Below are 22,968 nucleotides of genomic sequence, written 5' to 3' on the forward strand. Positions count from 1 at the left end.
GTGTTCGACCATGTGGGAGTCCAGCACCTTAACCACCATACCACCTGCTGGACTACTAGGCTATACATTTTATCTCTCTTTCTTCCTTCCTTCCTTTTCCTTTTCCTTTTCCTTTTCCTTCCCTCCCTCCCTCCCTCCCTCCCTTCCTTCCTTCCTTCCTTCCTTCCTTTCTTTTTGAGAGGTTTTTGCTATAGGGCATGTGCACTCGCCAGACAGACAGAGAGAAACAGAGAGACAGAAAGCAGGAAATCACCCCCCAGGGGGGATGGCCACGCCGCAATCCCTTCTCCTCCATACTCCTCTTGGGATCTTGGGCACACACGCACACGTGCCCAGCGTGAGTTTAAGCCACCGGGTCCGGGACTCGAACCGTGGTCAACTACGTGGGAGTCCAGCAACATAGCCATTATGCTAACTACTGGTCCCTTTTTCTTTCTTTATTTTTAAAATATGCTATTGAGTGTGTGCACTTGCTGGAGACAAGAGGGAGAAAGTGAGAAAGTACTCCCCCACTTCCAGGGGGATAGCTGTGCCACAGTTCCTTCTCTTCCATTCTCTCTGGAGTTTGGGCATACACACACACACACACCCCTCAGGTTTTTCAAGCCACTGGGTCCGGGACTCAAACTGTGAAGTTGATCACATGGGATCCATCTATCTTAACCACTACTCTACTGCCTGGCTCCAGTTGAGCTCACTCTCTTTATTTGAGATTTTTGCTATAGGGAGTGTGTGATCGCCAGAGAGACAGAGAGAGATGGTGAGAGGGAAAGTGAGAAATCACCTCCTGAAGGGATGGCCGCATCGCAATCCCTTTTCCTCCAGTCTCCTCTTAGGGTTTTGGGAATGCACGCACATGTGCCTGGCTTGAGTTTTAAGCTGCTGGGTCCAGGACTTGAGCCGCTGTAGAATATATGGGAGTCCAGTGACATTACCACTATGCCATCTGCTGGCCCTACCCTTTCACTTGTTATACTCAATTTTATCCAAAGGACACAAAAGATTAAAAGTAACAATGTTTTCTTAAAATAATTTATTTGTTTTTAAGGTTTATTTCATGTCTTTTATGAGAGAATATGAGAGCCCAAGACAGAGACATACACACCACACACACACACACACAGAGGCACCCTGACAGGGTTTTGTCACAATGCAATTCCCAGGAACTCAAGCAGCTTACTTAAAAAAAAAATCAGTAGTCCAATTTGAAAAATGAGCCAATGAGCTAGACAGAAAACACTAGAAAGAAGACATACAAATGGCCAAAGTGCATATGATAAAATGTTCAGCTTCTCTTATCATAGGGAAATGCAGATCAAAATCACAATGAGATACCATTTAACCCCAGTAAGAATAGCTATGATCAAAAAAATAAAGGGCAAGTGCTGGCAAGGTGGTGGTGAAAAGAGAACTCTCCTACTGTTGGTGGGAATGGAAACTAATACCATCCCTGTGGAACAATATGGAGGATTCTCATAAACCTAAAAAATAGAATTACCATATGACCCAGTAATCCCACTGCTTGGTATTTACCCAAAGAAAAGGAAAGCACTCAGCTGGAAGGACACTTCTATATTTAGTGCAGATGGTGTGGTGGTTAAGGTGTTGGACACTCCCACATGGCCGACCATGGTTCGAGTCCTGGATCTGGTGGCATAGTTTCTCACTTTCCCTCTTTCTCTCTCTGTGTGTGTCTCTCTGGTCAAATAAATAAATAAATAAATAAGTAAAATTAAAATTAAATTAAATTAAAAGAAGAAGCCAGAATGGGAAGTGATACAGCCTTTTTCTCATGTATATGGGAGGCCTGCTGAAGGTGAGAGAGTTTAAGATGGGAGAATATAAGACTCAAGAAAAAATATGAGAAAATGTAGAAGAGAAATATGCAGAGGGGAAGAGAAAGCAGAGAAAAAAATAAAGTTCCAGAGGAGGCAGGACAGGTAGTTTAATGGAGGGCCCAAGAGTAGGGTTGCTCTTAAAAACAAAGAAGGATGCTCTTCCTTGGAGTCTGGAGAAAAAGCTGTGAGGGTACATACAGGTCTGGAACCCAAAAGAGCAAACCTCAACAGCAAGGGGCAAATAGTTCCCTTGTTGACACTTTGGCCACCATGTTAAAAAAAAAAAAGGTTGCCAGCATTCTAAAGTACAGAAGTCCTGCAGTGATACCCAAGCTACAAATAATAGTTGAAATAGATGAAAAATGACGTTATACAATCCCTCAAACATTTTTATGAAAGTGCCAAACATACTCACAAAATGACAGGAAACAACAGAATGTGAAAAATGTAAATTTTCTATGTTGTCATTAGTAATAAGAGTAACTAACAGTTTTCATCAGAAGGCATATATTTATTTTAAATCCCAGCAGCATGAGTAGTTTGATCTTCAGGAGAAATTATAATCAGATAGTATCCAAAAGGTTACCATGATACAGCTAAATTATCTCTGTCTGTCACAGGTTAAAAAACATGTAAATTCTAGAAGCTCACATCAGCTTTTTCTAGATAACAAATCTTAAGTACCTTCCTATATTCACTCAATTAGTGATCTAGGTCCTTGATAACACTGCAGAGAGAAACTTTCCAACTATCATTCAAATCATATCTAAAAAGGTGGTCATAAATATTTTAAAACCTAAGTGAACTAATAAGACCTAGACCCATTAAGGATAAGATCTTTTACAACAAATTAAATAAAACAATTTATTGAAGTCTGGACTCAAGATAAGCTAGATTTACTAGCTGACCTTTTATTCATTTAAAGAACAAAATTAGCTCTAATTGCATTAGAATGGAATCCAGTAAATTTTCCCAAGTCTTCTAATGTGGCATCCATGTAAGAACTGCTGTAATTGTTTACAAGTAAGATGGAAATGCTGTGATTATAATCTTTCCACTTGTTTTACTATGTAGTAAAAGTATTTCCCAAAACTTAAAGCCAGTTTTTCTGACAGTATACTATTTTTTTTTCTCTTAAGCATATTGCATTGTTGATGCTAATGAACAAATTGCAATGTGCCGGGGGAAAAAAATTAAATTTAGAGACTTCATCATAATTCTAGGTCAGTTAAAAATGAGAGTGATATTAAAGGATCAAGAACTCCTTGTTTGGATAAACCAGAAAATAACTGAAGATCTCAATAAGAAAAATTTTACCTACTAGGGAAAAATAAATAAAACAAATTAAATAATATGAGAGTTCATTTTTCTTAAAAATATTTTAAATGATTAGGGCTGGCAGATGGCGTGGTGGTTAAAGGTGCTGTACTCCCACATGGCCAACCACGGTTCGAATCCCAGACAGACCTGGTGGCTTACTTTCTCTCTTTTTCTTTCTCACTCTGTCCCTCTCTGGTCAAATTAAAATAAGTAAAGTTAAACAAAATAATTCTTTAAAAAATATTTTAAATGAGTATTTTTATAATTGTCCACAATTATTGTCTAATTCTACTGTCAAAAAGCATTAATTGGAAAAATCCAGATCACATGAAGACAAGAGAATAGTTACAAATATTTTGTTTTTAAAGATTAAGCCCTTTATATTTTTTTCAGGATTAACAAGCAAAAATTTAGCTCCTATTTTCACCACAGTCAGAAATAATTTAAAAATTGCAACTATTACAAAGCACCCCCACCCCCCCAATTACAAAGCCCCCCCCCCCCCAAGCATAAGCTAAACTCTGTAACAAAAGCTGAATGACATGAAAAGGAAAGCATCAAATTTGCAGCACCTCTGAGAGGGCTGATGAATAACTTTTAGAATTCTAAGAAACCACTGCAGTTGCCACTAGAAATCAAAATGTCAGTAGAAAGAAAACTATATGTAATAAAATGGCCTTTGAAAAATATATCAACATAATTTGTACATACTGAAAAAAGGATTAAGCTGTCATACAGGATACCTATTATGTACTTTCAGTCAAAGAGAATTTAGAATTATCACTGGTAACAATATTGTCCCCCAAAAGGCAGAATAAATGATTCCTGTATCACTTGATCAAATGTATTATTAGATATTAATTAGGAAAAAAAAGAAGACCAATCATTATGGGACAGCTGGAGGGGCCCAACTAGTCACCCCTTCTCTGGCGAGCTTACTGAAGGAAGGCAAAAAGGTACTGAGAACAGGACGAGCAGCCCACAGTTTCCCAATACAGTCATCCCAGCCGTCAGCATAAATAGCACCGCTGGGCAGAAGAGCTACTCTGCCCATGGGGAAGAGTGGATACATTTATGGAAAAGGGTAGAAGCTTCTTGGAGTAGATACATTTATGGAAAAGGGTAGAAGCTTCTTTTAAGAGGATGGCATTAAAAAACACATTTAAGAAATGTAGGTGGAAGAATGCTTATGTTCCTACCCTTGTCATTATTCACCCTAAATTCTTTCTGTAAATTCACATTGTATTCCCCCCCCCCCCCCCCCGAGAGGTTTTCGCTATAGGGTGCGTGCGCTCACCAGAAAGAGAGAGACAGACAGAAAGTGAGAAATCACCCTCCATTCTCCTCTCGGGATCTTGGGCACACACGCATGCACCCGGTGTGAGTTTAAGCTACCAGGTCTGGGACTCGAATTGCGGTTGACTACATGGGAGTCCAGAGACTCCATTACGCCAACTACTGGTCCCCACACTGTATCTTTCAGTATCTTTAATATTTAAAGTTACCTTTTTCATAAGAGTCCTTGAACACATTTATAAATGAATACAGTCATATTTAAATTTAGATAGTTGTGGGTCTTATCTTGTCATGTCTTTCCTGACAATTCTATCTAAGTAGTCCCTGTCCCTAAGATATTCCATCATATTACTTTGCTCTATTTCCTTCACATAAATGAATGAAAGAATGAATACCACAGTCAGGTAAGTTTTCATACAGTTGCTCAAAATAAACTAATTTAGTGAATAATACCACGGTGACAACTAACATGGTGACTGTGCTGCTCCTCTCCCATCTACCATAGTGACATGACATGTACCGCGCTCTCTGCCCCCAGTCCAGGTGGGACCTTAGGACCCTGATCAAGAGAGTTCCAGGCACTACTGGGATTTAGTTGCTCCTGGGCAAGCTGAAATCTGCTTGCTACTTCACATCAAGGCAAGACCTGACTCTCAGGTCTCAGGTATTTCAACAAGGAATTCGCATGCGCTGTTTCCCATTCACACTTGACAGGTGCTGAAATTTTAATTTCACAGTCAGGATTCTAGTTTCGTCATCAATACAGACTATAGGGAAACTTGAAAACACATTATTGGGGGACATGTTAAAGGAATTTGAGGTCCTTGGAAAGTCACCTTGAATGTTAACACTATCAGGAGCAGATAACTAGACTCACCACAACCCCTTTAAAATAAAATTTCCAGGAATGTAAATCGAGGGAAAAACAAGTTATTTCTGTCTCACTTCAAGGAGCATTAACAGAAAACAGGGAAACAATCTAACCTCAAAGTGCCTTTCAGGATTAAGGGCAGAAGACAAACCTTTTTTATTTAAGACTTAGAAACTAAACATTGCCTTAAAGATCTTCCACCAAGAGGGTATAATTTGTACCCTGTAAAGCCTTTTCTTTTTCCTATAATTTTGAGACTATTTTTGGTCTATCCTTCAGCAATAAACACTCCCCACTAATGCCAACCTGCCCAACCCTGAAATATTCAAATCCTTCTTTTTGAATCCCAGTTGGCTCATTAATTTCACTTCAAAAGAGCATCAGTTCATTCCCGAAAGTGTTGACAAACTAACTAAAGGTACATGGATATGTATCTATCACCTCTAAATATAAAATAAAACATATATCCTAGTGCTAAAACCATAAAAGATTATGAAATCTGAATACCATATAATTGTCAAGTGTTATAAAATATTTTTCTTTTAATTTTCTCCAGCAATCTGAAAACAAAAAAAACATTCTAAGCTTGTAGGTCATACAGAAACAGGCAGTGGGATGGATTTGGTCCATGAACTGTAGGTGATGTGATCCCTGATTTAGACCAAAAAAACACCAAATGTACTTTACTGAATAAGTTCTGTTTTACATAAAATTCCACTACTATGTGACTTGGACCTCTTTCTCTTTAAATTTAAAATCACTCAATCAATCTCTTGGTTAATTTTAAGAATTTTCTTGCATCTGCTCTTGGTCAAATGATTAATCCTTCACATACCATGGTTTTTTTTTTTACCTAAATAACTGAAAGTTTGCAATGTTACAGAATATTACACTTTTAAGGGCAATTTGTCTAAAATGTCTGGGTATTACAATTTCCTTGACATTGGACATTTTATTCCAGAGTAATAAGATCTATTAAATCTCATCTCTTTTTTTTTTTTTTTTTTGAGAGGTTTTTTCGCTACAGGGAGCGTGTGCTCACCAGACAGACAGAGAGAGACAGAGAGACAGAAAGCGAGAAATCACCCTCCAGGGGGGATGGTCACACCGCAATCCCTTCTCCTCCATTCTCCTCTCGGGATCTTGGGCATGCACGCACACGCGCCTGGCGTGAGTTCTAAGCCACCAGGTCCGAGACGCGAACCGCGGTCGACTACGTGGGAGTCCAGCGACATAGCCATTACGCTAACTGCTGGTTCCCTCTCACATCTTTTAATATCTTAGGGTCACACCGTAATTGTCTCTCTTCCACTTTCTTCTTGGGATTTCTGGGCACACACACACCTTATCAGCGTGTTTTTTTCAAGCCATCAATTCGAGACTCAAACTGTGAAGTTGACCATGTGGAATCCAGCTGCCTTAATCACCATGCTACCAGATGGCCCATCTAATAAGCTTTTAGAACAAGGAGAATGATTTTTAATGACTTATGAATATTGTATATACTGAGTCGTCAGAAAAGTCATGACATATTTTTCTACATTTGTCTATGCAAAAATGTACCATGACTTTTCCGACAACCCTATATTCTATCCAACACATAAGAATCTTCTTTTTGAGACAACTAGGACCTTAACTAAACACTATGGAGAAACAATGTCATATGCCAGTTTTTAAAAAAAGGGAAAAAAAACAGGGGCCAGCAGGTGGCATGGTGATCATTGCACTGGTCTCCTACAGCTGACCACAGTTCGAGTCTCAGACCTGGCAGCTTGAAACTCATGCCTGGCATGTATGCCCAAGATCCCAAGAGGAGAATGGAGGAAAAGGGATTGTGCAAGGTCATTCCCCCCAGGGGTTGATTTCTCACTTTCCCTCTCTGTCACTCTCTGGGAGCACATGTGCCCAATGACAAAAACCTAAAAAGAAAAAAGAAAAAAGAACAAGAGGATCCTATATATATATGTTTTTAAAGAATCATTTTTTTTTTATTATAATTTGATCAGAGATTGAGAGAGACAGAAAGAGAGAAAGTGAGAAAGCAAGCGACCAGGTCCAGGACTCAAATCACGCTTAGCCATGTGGAAATCCAGCACCTGTTAACCACCATTGCACCCACCGGCCCTGAGGATTCTATATGTTAAACAAAGCAAAAAGCATTTTACTCTCAGGAAACCAATAAAAACTTGAAACCAAAGCATTCTCAAAATAAAGCTTGACTCTACTTGTTTATGCCTGGAAAAGGTTTGTAGAGTTCTAAATCCATTAGAAAAGGGTGGAGAAGGTTTTGTTAGTTTCATTCTAAATTAAAATGCTTATACTTACATTTTGTCTTGGCCAGCACCAACACGGAGAGTTAATCTGGGGATAACTGGGCTTGGGGCTGGAACGACTGGTTCTACTTTTACCTGTGGAAGTTAGTACATTAGCATTCATTAGTTTTTTTTCCCCACCAGCAAAAGTATCTCCCACCTCCTCTAACTTTCTCAACCCCACAAACTGAACAAACAAGTTTAAGCCTCAAATATGGCTAACATGCTAAAAGCAAAAGATAACCCGGGCTATTCTATGTTTCTCTTCCTCAATAACTAAAGGTCACCTGCCATAATGAGAAAGTCTATAAACTTTAATTATGTTGTGTAAATATGGAAGCTATCTCTATTTTGTTTGGTTAAATTTCTTTGATTTTATGGTTAGAATTCTTAAGCAAAAATATCTAGATTGGGGGCCAGCAAGTGGCGTGGTGGTTAAAGCGCTGGACTCTCACAGAGCTGACTACAGTTCGAGTCCTGGACCTGGGGGTTTGGAAATCACACTGGGAACATGTGTATGGGAACCCAAGATCCCAGCAGAACAGAGAAGGGACTGCAGTGTGGCTATTTCCAGTGGGGGATGATTTCTTACTTCCCTCTCACTGCTTCTCTGTCTCTCTCCAGTCAGTACATGTGCCCTATGGCAAAAATCTTTAAAAAAGATGATCTAGAGACCAGCAGTTTAGTGTAATGGCTATGTTGCTGGACTCTCACGTAGTCGACTACGGTTCGTGTCCCGGACCCAGTGACTTAAACTCATGCCGGGCGCGTTTGCGTGCATGCCCACGATCCCGAGAGGAGAATGAAAAAGGGATTGCGGCGTGGCCATCCCCCCTGAGGGGGTGATTTCTCGCTTTCTATCTCTCTGTCTCTCTGTCTCTCTCTGTCTGGCGAGCGCTCTCGTTGTCCTCCTGTGTCTGGCGAGCGCACCCACCCTATAGCAAAAACCTCTTAAAAAAAAAAAAAAAAGATGATCTAGATCCTTTGGTGGAAAATTTAAGTAACTGCCAGACTTAACATTAAGTAGAAAAACTACATTTTCCCTATAAAACACATCTACTTGTGGGACTTGATAAACATTAAACTCATCCTAAGTTTGCATTACCGTATAAGAAAGTTTTCCAAGTGTAATCACAGCATCAGAACTTCCATTGGAGGCCAGCCGTTAGTGTGGTGGTTTAGGTGGCTAGATCCCACATAACTGACTGTGCTGGTTAGAATCCCAGACCTAAAAGCCTGAAAAAACACACCAGACATATGTGCATGTATGCCTATAAAGCCGATAGGAGGATGGAGACTGCGGTGTAGCATCTGCCCTGGTGGGTGATCCTCAACTTGCCTTTCCCTTTCTCTTTCTCTCTCTCTCTCCCTAGCAAGTGTACAAATAGCAAATTAAATAAAAAAGGAAACACACACACACACACACACACACACACACACACACAGACAAAAGAAAAAGAAAACAAAGTTCTATTTTGGTTAGTAGTAAAAGATCTGAAATGCTATAAAAGAAAAAAAAAAAAGATCATTCTCTTTTTAGCAAAGATTCATGGCACAAGCAGATGGCATAGCGGCTATGTTAATGGGCTTCCATACAGCCAACCACAGTTCGTGTCCCAACTCGGGTAGCTTGAAAATCACGCCAGGGTGTGTATGTACGTGCATGCCTAACATCCCTGGAGGAAAATGGAGGAAAAGGGATTGTGGTGTGGCCACCTCCCCCATGGGGAGGTGATTTATCAATGTCCTTTTCATTTTCTCTCTCTGTCTCTTTTTCTTTTTCTGGCGAGTGCATGCACCCTAAAGCAAACTTCTAAAAAAACGAAAAGAAAAGAAAAGATATATGGTGAAGGCAATGACTCCTGAGTGAGTTGAAGACCTTATAAATATTTGAGCAGTTAGTCTGAGAGAGAAATATACAAATTAAATATCTTATTAAAAGGGTCCCATCACAATTTTTGGTTTGAAGATCTTATGATACATATTCTGAATAAACAAACTAAATAAAAACTGTGCAAGCCCTGTGTCAGAGTTTTCCAGCAGGTTTGATTGGCATTTTTTAAAAAGAATTATTTTATTTAACTTTATTTATTTATTTCAATCTGACCAGAGAGAGATAGAGTGAGTGAGTGAGTGAGTGAGAGAAAGAGAAAGAGAGAGAGAGAGAGAGAGAAAGTGAGAAAGCAAGCTGCCAGGTCTGGGACTTGAACTGCAGTTGGCCATGTGGGAGCCCAGTGCCCTTAATCACCATGCCACCTGCCGGTTCCTTGATTGGCACTTTTGCTAAAACAGTTCTTTGTTACTGGTCAGGAGCACTGCCAGATGTTTAACATTCCTGGCCTCAGGTGACAATATACTTATGCTGGTAGTTCACTGGCAGTTACTGAGAACTAGTTGCAAACCACTGATAAATAAATTTCAAGCTCAAGAATTACATCACAATGAAACTATGTAGATTCTAAAAGAAAAAAATGCTTAATTTATATATAGTTATTACTATATACAAAACTATATTTTACTTATATATAACTCTAAATATGTAATTATACATATTTATAAATGATTTATACATAGTTAATATATTATACATGGATCAAATCTTCCTTTTCATCATATATATTTATCTGCTTCCTTGTAGAGTTGTTTTTATTTTAATTTGTTTTTCTCTAATTCATTGTCACATCAAGAGCTACTGCTTTCATCATTCTTTTGAACAGTGCCTGGCATGCAAGAGGCATTCAATAAACATTTGCTGAATTACCAACTTATCTTGCAAGTGCCCTCAACCCTCTGGCCCCCTGCTTATTCCACTATTCATCCAGTACCAATCTAAAACTATTCTCCAAAGCACTGATTGATACTAAGAAAAAATTTTAAAATTCCATCTTTGTTTATGCCTTCACTACCAAATGTTTATTTGGATTACGAGCTAACCCAGACAAAGGCAGAGACCACATTTGTTTTGTTTAATGCTATTTCTCAGTGCTTATAACAAGGTCTGACACATAATAAGCATTTGGGATACATTTAAAGCATAACTATTATGCAATGATTCCAAAACCTTTACCTCTTGCATGACCCTTCCCATGATTTCCTTTCCCCTTTCACTCAGTAAACTGTATAGGGAACACTACTAAAGCCACTAGGGACTCCTTCAACTTCTTATAAACTTACAAACTTCTCTGCATCCACACCCGCACTAGAATCCACCTCCATCATTAGCTTATTTATGGACAGTATTTTCAACCTGTCTGTTCCAGTAATTATTTTCATCTATTTTAAATATGCTCAATCCTATCTTTAAAAAACCTTCCTTTCGGGGGCTGGCAGGTGGCATAGTAGTTAAGGAACTGAACTTTCATATGGCCGACCGTGGTTTGAGTCTTGGACCTGGCGGCTTGCTTCCTTGCTTTCTCTCTCCCTCTCCTACCCCTCTGGTCAAATTTTAGAAATAAGTAAATAAATAAATAAAGGTCAAATAATTCTGTCAGGGCCAGCTGGTGCCATGGTTGTTAAGGCACTGGACTCTCAAATGGCCAACCACAGTTTGAGTCCCAGATCCGGCAATGTGAGAATAGGTCCCATGAGTCCAAAATCCCAGGAGCGGAATAAAGGAGAAGAAAATGCAGCATTATCACTTTCAACTAAATATTCTATAAGTATTCCACTCTATCACATCCAGCTTACCTTATTATATCATCCTATCACAACCCCTTACTGGCCTCCCCACAAAAACCTCTGTCTCACTTTTTGGCTGATATCTCTGTCATTTGCCCAATTCTTCAGACATTATAGTTAAGTGGTTTTCCTCAAGGTCCCAGAGGGTCAAGAGTCACTGGAGTGGGGGTAGCCCAAGACTTGTGTATAACTAGCTAGGGTTTGTGTTTCCTTTCTTCAGTTTTTCTTTTTGAACACAGAATTCCATATTTAATCAAATCCGATAACCAATAATTCAGTCTGTATTTTGTGAACTATGAATACTTCCATATTTGTCTCACTTTCTGTGTTATCTGTAGGTGAATAAACAAATACAGCCGAAATAAATATTTATAACCTACTTACAACTTCCCAGGCATTGTGTTTGGCTATTTTTTCAGATGTTCTTTTTTTTAAAGATTCATTTATTTATTTAATTCCACTTGTTATTATTATTTTTTGATTTGAGCAGAGAGAGACAGAGAGAGAGAAAGGGAAAGCAAGAAAGCAAGCCACCAGGTCTGGGACTTGAACTGTGGTTGGCTGTGGGGGAATACAGTGCCTTTATCTACCATGCCACCTGCCAGCCCCTATTTTTCAGATTTTCTGATTCAGGATTTTTTAACAAACTTATAGGGTAGATATTATGGGTTCCATTTCACAGGTAAATTAATGACAGACTATTTTTCCTTTCTTTTCTACTTCATTTCCCTTTTCCATTTTATAGTCAAACAGCAAAACTGGGCTTAAATGTAGCCTTTTTGATTTAGACAATGAAAAATTACATAGCATTCCTGTATCTCCTCAATTCTAAAGAATTTTAGGGTCGAATACTCAGAAGTGGTAATGTATTGGGAATAATAGTTCTTATTCCTTCAACCCACTATACAATTATTTAAACATTAAAAATAACCTTTCTTTTTATTTAAAAATAAAGCTATTTGCCTTTCTGTAAAAAATATTTCTGCTTTACTATTATTATACTTTACATTATGTGTTTGGCCCATTTCTATTTACCATACCACACAATAATTCTAACTTACACTTGTATAGTACTTCACGAAATGTGTTCTATGCACATTATCGAACTTGACTGTTACAACTCTGTAAGGTGAAAGGCATTATTAGTCCCATGTAATGAGGGCTCAGAAAGAGGAAGTAGTTTGCCTAGAGTTATAACATTAGTAAATCAATGGGCTAAATTCAGTACTCCAGGCACCAAATTCAGCTCCTGTTCTACATCACTCACTACTCCTTGACTCTCTAAGACATGTTTTGAGTCCTCTTCTGATCATGTTGATGTCTGCATGGAGCTGTTACCTTTCTTGGCCAATGTTTCTTATGATGAATAATATATAGATGAGATGGCTAGGGTTAGTCAAAAAGTTTCGTTTTGTTTTGTTTTCCATCAATGAAAGGCTAATTTATGTGGAATTTGAGATGAACTGGTTTCAGCTCTGTTCAATTAAACTAGTTGGGTTTTTCATATAGTCTTAAATGGCTCGGCAGGGCAAATGAATCAAGACATTATTTATGGCCTACCATAAATGATATAACATGTAAAAAATATGTAAGCAAAAATAGAGGCATATTTTATAAATCAGTTAAAAATGGTATGAATATGCTCTGAAGGCAACAGGTATCCTGTCAATGTCTGAATTAATGAATGATTTAGAACTTACAACTTCAGCTCAAAGTTTTATTTCTAATTATGCTAACCATAACAACCAAACTCAGCTACCTCTGAGACTGAAAGAGGGAGCTATCAGTAATACCACATAATAGACATAAACGGGGGTAGTCCCAAACCTCAACATATGGTAAATCTACCTAAATACTACTGAAATACGTTCATTTTATAAAGAGGATAAATCAAATTAAACTTGAAAAAAATCCAGAAAGTGTAGGAAAGGATGAATGAGGATGCTAATAATATATGGAAAGTAAAATTTCTAAATAAAAATTTCTTTCCAGATTTTCATTCACATTATCTGAATGCCCACCAGAATAAAAACACACAGACATCCTACAATCATAAAATAATTTCTCATGTGCACTTCCCAGAAAGCAACTAAGCAACAATGGTTTCAATTACTTAAACAATACAGCTAACACCATGTTTGAACGGCATGAAGCCAAAACCGGGGGACAACATGAGCTTTCAAGGGTTAAAATAAAAGAACAGCACTTTGGAGTAATGCTAAGAATTGGGGCAAGCAGGAGAGCATTTACAGTGGATTACTAAGCTTCCCAATTCACCAAAGAGGTAAAGTCCAGCAATATAAGACTCCTTTGTAGCTAACTAAAAATACATTGTCAGTGGATTTGTCCAGTTTTATGTATAAGCAATACTTCTTTCACCTGAACTAATACTAGTAGTCATATAAGCCCCTTATTGCCATGTGCTGCATTTTTTTTGCTAATCTTCAAGGATTTAGCTTCTTTGCCACATACCTCAGGGCACCAACTGATAAAGCTCTAACTCTCCATTTTTCCAGGACACCAGCAGTGCGGCCTTGCAAAAAATGAAAATCGCTCAAGAGATTTAAAGGGGAAATTTATTTTTAAAATCCTGACTTGAAGCAAAGAGGTGGATTTTTAAAAAGCTTATCTATAAAGAATCAGTTTAAATTTAAATTCTATCTTGGAACTCTTTCATGCATTCCAGCTTTAAAGTTTATCTTTTGACAGGGACTTTCTGCAAAGGTAATGGGCAGCTTTGTCAATATAATCTGTCTAAGTTTATTTTATTTTTTTATTGCTAAATTCCTTTTATTTAAAAAAAAAAATATATATATATATGTACTAGCTAGGGTAGCAGCAAGTTCAGCAAACACTAGTTCCGATTCCCATCTATGCTGATATGTCAGGAAAAGAAACCAATCAACGGTATTGATGAAATGCTGAATTTAATCATGTAACAGTTTGGAAGCTGAACTATGACTGGGAACTCTTGTTCATCTTAGCAATTGCAGTCTTTACATTATTTCCATTTAGAAACACAGTCTAACTAAACACTGAAACAATTTTAAATATTAAAAAGAAAGTCAGAAGAAGATAAATGATCGTGGTTAAGTATAACAAGTGGTACCAGCGTAGACAACTAAATCAGACCTCGGGTTTTCAGTAAAGTGCTCAGAGTTCATTCACATGAAGGCTGGGAGGAGGCCTTGGGTAAACTTCTACAAATGCAAACATACTTATTTAAACATTAAGTTACTGGTTATCTCTTAAAACAGAAAGTTTTATGAGAAATATTAAGAGAGTCTTTTCCCCCTTTAATGCTGGTCCATTTTTATTTACTAAAAACCCTTCATTTCACTAGTTATGATAGCAAGTGAGAACATACTGGAAATGAGACTATGTTATTTTAAACAGAGAAGAAGAAAGATGAAAGAAAGTCTTTTGTTAAAAGCACAAACCAATAAGAGTATTTATTGTTCTCTAAAGAACAAGCTGTTTAAATTCAACAAAAGGTTATTTGGGAGCAAATCCTAAAGGATTTGGGGATAGATTAAAGAAACATTACAAATTTTAATTGTTCTGATTATTCAAGTCCTTAAAGCTCAGGACATCCTTTTCCTGTTTTTTAAAACATGGAAGTTAAACAGGATCTCTATAAGGTCCCTTCAAGGACTAAAATTTTCTAAAATCATGGTGTTACCTTACTCTACAGGGTTAAACTATTCTGACTCATTGGCACTCTGTCAGTTAGATGCACCAAAGGAGACTGAAGTGACTGAGTGTTTTGGGCAGTAAAGAACACGGGCTTTGGTCTGACAGACCTGGGCCAGGTCACGGCTGCAGCAAGATACTCAAACTTTCTGTGTACAGTTTTCTCAACTGTAAAAGACCACCACCATCAAAACCTCTGAGGTATTGAGAGGATCAAATCATTGAATTTCTGCCAGGCCGGGCACTTGTATGAACTCAGTAAGTGATAGCTGTTGGTGTAATTTACTACTCAAGTTAGTTCATTCAATAGCCAGTGTGAGCTCAGATGAAACAATCTATGAGCCAACAAAATAAAATTTTGGAACGCCTTTATAGAATTTGTGGGTTTCCCACTATAAACTTTCAACTATCCATGGATTGGTTACCAACATTATTGGTTGGTTGTTAGAAAACTCCAAACTTGGGAACCAGCAGTTAGCGTAATGGCTATGTCGCTGGACTCCCACGTAGTCGACTGCGGTTCGCGTCCCGGACCTGACGGCTTAGAACTCACGCCGGGTGCGTGTGCGTGCGTGCCCAAGATTCCGAGAGGAGAATGGAGGAGAAGGGACTGAGGCGTGACCATCCCTCCTGGGGGGTGATTTCTCACTTTCTGTCTCTATGTCTCTCTCTGTCTGGCGAGTGCATGTGCCCTATAGCGAAAATCTCTCCAAAAAAAAAAAAGAAAAAAAGAAAACTCCAAACTGTCAGTCATTTACTCATCTTAAATAAATGACACAAAACTAATCTCTTATTTTTTTTTTTTTATGAGAATGTCCTTTATGCCAAATATCCTTAGAGAAGGAATGAAACTATTATTTTTAAGCAGAATTAATAAATTAATAAATTAAATTTAAAGTTATTATATTTATAAATTCTTACTTATTTTTTCATAGTGATATACTTCTTCCAAAAAACACTATCAGTGGTAAATTTTAACTAAAGTAATCCTGGATATTCATCTAAACCCCAAAGATCCATAGTTTGAAATCAGTTGTCATGCAACAACACACTGACATGCACAGAAGCAATTTTCTTTTTTTAATTTGCTATAGGGCACATGCACTTGCTGGAGACAGGAGCCACACCACAATCCCTTTTCCTCCATTCTTCTCTTGTGATTTTGGGTACACATGCACACGTACCTGGCACATTTTTCAAGCTGTCAGGTCCATGACCCAAAGCACAGCCATATGGGATCCAGTCACCTTAACCACGAGGCCAAGGGCTGTCTCCGAGAAACAAAGAATTTAATTGCCCTGACATGTACTATTATTACTGCTAATACAACTATGGCTGTTTACGATTGTTCAACATAATTGCTCTTAACATGGTTTTCATTAAAAAATAAATAAATAAAGTTACTTTGGGGGCTAGCAGGTGGTGCACTGGGTTAGGTGCTGGACTCCCATGTAGTCAACTGCGGTTTGAGTCTGACGGCTTGAAACTCATACTGGGCATGTTAGTGTGCATGTCCAAAATCCTGAGAGGAGAATGGAGGAGAAGGGACTATGGGGTGGCCATTTCCCCTGTGATTTCTTATTTTCTTTCACTGTCTTTTCCACAAGGGCACACATCTTATAGCAAAAATCTCTTTAAAAAAAAAAGTTACTTTGGTTCTATTTTAAGCATGTGACAGTGCATACTGGTTGATGCTTCTACTTGGTAGGCTGAGGTCATATGGGAGGCCCAGGTTTGAATTCAGCCCACCCTAAAATGCAGGATGGAGGCACACAGAGGCACATGGCTATGCTCTAAGCTATTTGGGAGGCTGAGGCAAGGGGATTACAACTAGTAAACACTTAGTTTTAAGAAAACAAAAGTGACAAATGAGACTCCTAACTAATGCAACTAATGCTCATCACTGCCCATGAACTAAAAGCTTGCATATTACTTATTTCACTTACCCCATTTATTTATTTTTATTTTTTTAACAGTTATCAATTAAACAATATGGGACACTCACAAATTTGGGTGTCATCCTTGCTAATCTTTTCTGTACATTCCAATTTTAGTGTGCTGCCGAAGCAAGCACACTTACCCCTTTTTAATTTACTGTAGGAAAGTGTGGTAGTTAGGAATGTCGATTAGAGCATCTGATGGCCTGGGATGAAATTCTGACTCCCATTTAATCACTTAATAAATGTGTGATCTTAGGCAAGTTTATGAATTCCTCCAAGTCTCAGTTTCTCATCTTAAAGTTAATAATCATCATACTATCTACCTTTGAGGTTTACTATGGTGTAAAGAGTTAAACTTATACTAAGTACTTAGTATGATGCTTAACACATAGTAATTACTCAATATTAACTATCACTGTTTTTCTGTTTTTATTGTTGCTATCACCATCTCTACATAAAAAGGAAATAGTAAAGCTAAAAAATTGGTCCTGTATCTTACTCTAGGTCTGCTGGGTTACAAAGCCCAAAGTTCCTTCCGTTCATCAAACAAGTTCCTATTTAATTAAGGGTATTGATTATTGGTATTGATAAATGTGAGGAGGGATACTTGTAACAACTTTATAAGCAGATAAATGTGGGACTTTTAAAAATTTAAAAAATTAAAAGAATGCTCTTGCTGGCTGGAGAATGTTCATAAGAACTGCTCTTATGAGTTAGCCAGGATAACAAGACAGAGAATGAGATTATGGCATCCATTCTTTTGACTGATGACATCTTCTTGGGGCAGCTTAGCTATGCCTCATTTTTATTTAACCTTGTCTTATTTCTGTGGCTATGTAAGAAAATTCTTACACAATACGTAACTCTATTTCAGGTATACTTTTGCTTACTCATATGGCCTGATAGTTGGGAATATTAAGGTGGATTGAAAAAAGAGAAATAAGGACCAGCAGTTGGCAGAATGGCTATGCCACTGGACTCCCATGTAGTTGACCGTGGTTAGAGTCCTGGACTTGGTGGCTTAAATTCACACCGGGCACATGTGTATGCGTGCCCAAGATCCCGAGAGGAGAGTGGAGGAGAGGGGGTTGCGGTGTGGACATCCTCCCGGGGGGGGTGATTTCCCACTTTCTGTCTCTCTCTGTCTTTCTGGCGAGCTCATGCACCCTATAGCAAAAATGTCTCAAATAAAAAAAGAAAGAAAAAAGAGAAGTCTTAATGTTTACATTGATATCCTTATTCCTGCTCTTCATCATGGCACTTCCATGGGATGCACTACCCTTTATCCTTTCCTGTCTATATGAAGGGCTAAAATGTAAAAGAATGCCAGAGAAGTAGACATTATTTTTAAAAACTGCAATGATAGCTGACTCAGCTGTTCTAACACAGGTTAGTCAGTACGGTCCAATGAAGTATCAAACTCTTAAGTTTCTACATTTTATAGGTTAATTAAAAGTGGAATAAAACTCCCCGCCATCATTAGCACCATCTCCATTTACTGACGGACATTCATTTACATGCCAGTTACAGTACACCTTACATGTTATCTTATTTAATCATCATAAGTAACTTGCTCAATTCCATAGAAATCAGGATATGAACTAAGGTCTAACCTTACATACGATACCATTTATTATTTTCAAAGGTCTTATAATATAGCTCTTATAAACTTTTACCTTTTTTTTTTTTTTTAAAAGATTTTTGCTATTGGACACATGTGCTCACCAGAGAGAGACAAATAGAGACACAGAAAGAGAGCGAGAAATCCCCTTCCAGGGGCTGGCCATGCTATAATCTCTTCCTCTCTATTCTCCTTTAAGGATTTTGGGCACTTACACACAGGCATATGGTGTGTTTTTCAAGTCGCTGGTTCTGGGACTCAAACCACAGAGTCAGCCATGTGGGATCCAGTGCTTTCAGCACTACATCACCTGTTGGGCCCCTATCTTTTGGCTTTTATAAATTTTTACCTTTTGTCATTTATCTGATCTGTAGCACATCAAAACTGACACGAAACTCGTATCGTGCTATCAGTGAAATCTATACTGGTAACTGGGCTTTTGCCTACCACCAAGGTAGGCCAAGGGACTTTTCTTTTCCAAAGTCTGGTGGATGCTGTGGAAAGGAATGGACTGCTGCTGTTACAAACCTAATCTGATGTGCTTCACTCATGTAACTTCTTTTTTTTTTTTTGGAGAGCTTTTTGCTATAGGGAGCATGCGCTTGCCAGACAGACAGAGAGAGACATAGAGACAGAAAGTGAGAAATCACCCCCCAGGGGGGATGGTCACGCCGCAATCCCTTCTCCTCCATTCTCCTCTCGGGATCTTGGGCACGCACGCACACGCGCCCGGCGTGAGTTTTAAGCCACCGGTTCCGGGACGCGAACCGCAGTCTACTACGTGGGAGTCTAGCGACATAGCCATTATGCTAACTGCTGGTTCCCTCATGTAACTTCTTAACGGCTGTTGAACAAACTCCATTGACTTTCCAAAGTTAAGATAGTGATGAAAGTTACAGTACCCTGTTTGATTTACTGAGGACTCAGCCGCCAAGTTACTAGGTATACATGGCTGAAGGACTAACTGCTGCCAGGAAATATCCCTAACAATAAACATTTCCGAATATAAAGTGTGTCCGTAGTAGATGTGAATTTGCTCTTGATCTTGGACAAGTCACTCTCTCAGGCTCAGTTTCTCATCCATGCATGCCCAGCAATACCTGTTGGACCTATGTCACAGGTATGTTGGAAGAGAAAACAAGGCAAGTGGAAGGGATCTAAAAACTTGACAATACTTTATAAAAAAGACATAATAATATAATGTTTAAAATAATTTAAAAATAGAAAGCAGAATTAAATGTCTGTATATTGTTACTTGTTAATGTTCAGTCACTGATATTAGAATTTCCATTCTACTTCTTCACATTTTAGACTAGCCAAGGGGATAAAAGAAAGAATAAAGGTAGGTAGAAATATGTGAGTATGGCCATCACTGATATCTGTTAAGCTAATTTTTCTAGGTAGGCCTAAAGTTTAAAATATTGTAAATTATTGGGACCAGCAGTTGGCATAATGGCTATGTTGCTGGACTCCCATGCAGTCAACCGCAGTTCGAGTCCTGGACCTGGTGGCTTAAACTCATGCTGGGCGCGTGTGCATGCATGCCCAAGATCCTGAGAGGAGAAGGGATTGCAGCGTGGCCATCCCCCTGGGGGAGGGGTGATTTCTTGCTTTCTGTTTCTCTGTCTCTCTCTCTCTGGCGAGCACACGCGCCCTATAACAAAACCCTCTCCAAAAAAAGAAAAAAAAAATTGTAAATTACTGGTGGGACCAGCAGTTAGCGCAATGGCTATGTTACTGGACTCTCATGTAGTCGACCATGGTTCGAATCCCGGAACCAGTGGCTTAAAACTCACACTGGGCGCATGTGCATACGTGTCCAAGATTGCCAGAGGAGAATGGAGGAGAAGGGATTGCAGCATGACCATCCCCCCTGGGGGGTGATTTCTCACTTTCTGTCTGTCTCTCTCTGTCTCTTTGCCAGACAGACAGAGAGAGACATAGAGACAGAAAGTGAGAAATCACCCCCCAGGGGGGATGGTCACACCGCAATCCCTTCTCCTCCATTCTCCTCTCGGGATCTTGGGCACGCACGCACACGCGCCCGGCGTGAGTTTTAAGCCACCGGTTCCGGGACGCGAACCGCAGTCTACTACGTGGGAGTCTAGCGACATAGCCATTATGCTAACTGCTGGTTCCCTCATGTAACTTCTTAACGGCTGTTGAACAAACTCCATTGACTTTCCAAAGTTAAGATAGTGATGAAAGTTACAGTACCCTGTTTGATTTACTGAGGACTCAGCCGCCAAGTTACTAGGTATACATGGCTGAAGGACTAACTGCTGCCAGGAAATATCCCTAACAATAAACATTTCCGAATATAAAGTGTGTCCGTAGTAGATGTGAATTTGCTCTTGATCTTGGACAAGTCACTCTCTCAGGCTCAGTTTCTCATCCATGCATGCCCAGCAATACCTGTTGGACCTATGTCACAGGTATGTTGGAAGAGAAAACAAGGCAAGTGGAAGGGATCTAAAAACTTGACAATACTTTATAAAAAAGACATAATAATATAATGTTTAAAATAATTTAAAAATAGAAAGCAGAATTAAATGTCTGTATATTGTTACTTGTTAATGTTCAGTCACTGATATTAGAATTTCCATTCTACTTCTTCACATTTTAGACTAGCCAAGGGGATAAAAGAAAGAATAAAGGTAGGTAGAAATATGTGAGTATGGCCATCACTGATATCTGTTAAGCTAATTTTTCTAGGTAGGCCTAAAGTTTAAAATATTGTAAATTATTGGGACCAGCAGTTGGCATAATGGCTATGTTGCTGGACTCCCATGCAGTCAACCGCAGTTCGAGTCCTGGACCTGGTGGCTTAAACTCATGCTGGGCGCGTGTGCATGCATGCCCAAGATCCTGAGAGGAGAAGGGATTGCAGCGTGGCCATCCCCCTGGGGGAGGGGTGATTTCTTGCTTTCTGTTTCTCTGTCTCTCTCTCTCTGGCGAGCACACGCGCCCTATAACAAAACCCTCTCCAAAAAAAGAAAAAAAAAATTGTAAATTACTGGTGGGACCAGCAGTTAGCGCAATGGCTATGTTACTGGACTCTCATGTAGTCGACCATGGTTCGAATCCCGGAACCAGTGGCTTAAAACTCACTCCGGGCATGTGTGCGTGTGTGCCCAAGATCCCAAGAGGAGAATGGAGGAGAGGGGACTGCGGCGTGGCCAATCCCCCTGGGGGGTAATTTCTCACTTTTTGTCTTTCTGTCTCTCTGTCTGTCTGGCAAGTGCAAGTGCCTTATAGCAAAAACCTCTCCAAAAAAAAAATATTGGTAATAGATCTGCTTAGGTCAACTATATCATATTTTATTATGTGGAAAACTTACTGGGTATTATTGTGTAGCCAAGCACAAACAAAGAGGGTGGCTTCTACAGAGTAGGGAAAAGATCCCTGTGGAGCTCCGTGGATGACAGAATGAATACTAGACACTTCTTTAGGAAGTTTCAAAGACATTTTCAAATCCTTCAGTCACTTACTATAAACCAAAGAATTGTGGACTACAAAGCTAAGAAAGCAGAGGTCACATCCTGTGCCCAAGGGACCAAGGTGTGTCCTACTTCCTATGAAAATACAAGATCTGTATTAGTTTCTTTAGCTGTACTCTTATCAAAGTCTGGTTTAGTGCCGGTAGGTGGCATGGTGGTGAAGGCAGCTGGACTCCCACGTGGCTGACCACTGTTTGAGTCCTGGATCTGGCAGCTTGCTTTCTCACTTTCCTTCTCTCTCTCTGGTCAACTTCAAAAATATAAAATAAAATAAAGACAATGAATAAAATTAAATAAAAAGAATTCTTAAAAAAAAAAATTTCAAAAGAGAAAGTCTGGTTTACTAACATGGGAAGACATTTCTGCTATATGGAATTGCTTTCTGCATACCAACCAGGCTGCCAGATCAGCCTAGATACTCAAGCTTAAACTCTAATTGAATAAAGCAGAGAATGGAAGGAATAAAATAAGCAACTAAAAGTACTGTAGACACCTCAAACTCTAAGCACATCCCAAAACAGCTCACCAAAAATAAAACCAACTCAGCAGTCTTTCCATAGATAGACATGGTGGTCCTCATCATTTAGCATGCTCTTAGAAAAAGAGATGCTATCTTTCCAGGTTATCTACTATTTGGGGGCAAATTGTTACGTAGTAGAGTTGATAATTAACAACTTACTATTCACAGTTTAAGATTATAGACTTTTTAGACATGTCAGAGATTACTATCGTTAATAAAGAGAGTCTGTGATTAGATTCCTTCTGAGCTATGAATTTTTTAAAAATTTTTAACTATTTTATTTAATTTTATTTATTCAGTCATTTATTTTAATTTGACCAGAAAGAGACAGAGAGACAGAAAGAGAGAGAGAGAGAGAGAGAGAGAGAGAGAGAGAGAG

At 38.9% G+C, this 22,968-nt stretch overlaps 1 protein-coding gene across 1 annotated transcript in view; it reads right to left on the minus strand.

Moving 5' to 3' along the window:
• TAF3 (TATA-box binding protein associated factor 3) overlaps positions 1–22,968 on the minus strand; it is a 229,043-nt gene that overhangs the window by 28,077 nt on the left and 177,998 nt on the right. Inside the window, exon 4 of the mRNA XM_006150038.3 lies at positions 7,651–7,733. Within this exon, the coding sequence (XP_006150100.1) occupies positions 7,651–7,733 (83 nt within the window). The remainder of the gene's footprint in view (positions 1–7,650; positions 7,734–22,968) is intronic.

The sequence above is a fragment of the Tupaia chinensis genome, unplaced genomic scaffold (assembly GCF_000334495.1).
Source record: "Tupaia chinensis unplaced genomic scaffold, TupChi_1.0 Scaffold000275_1, whole genome shotgun sequence".
NCBI lineage: Eukaryota > Metazoa > Chordata > Mammalia > Scandentia > Tupaiidae > Tupaia > Tupaia belangeri.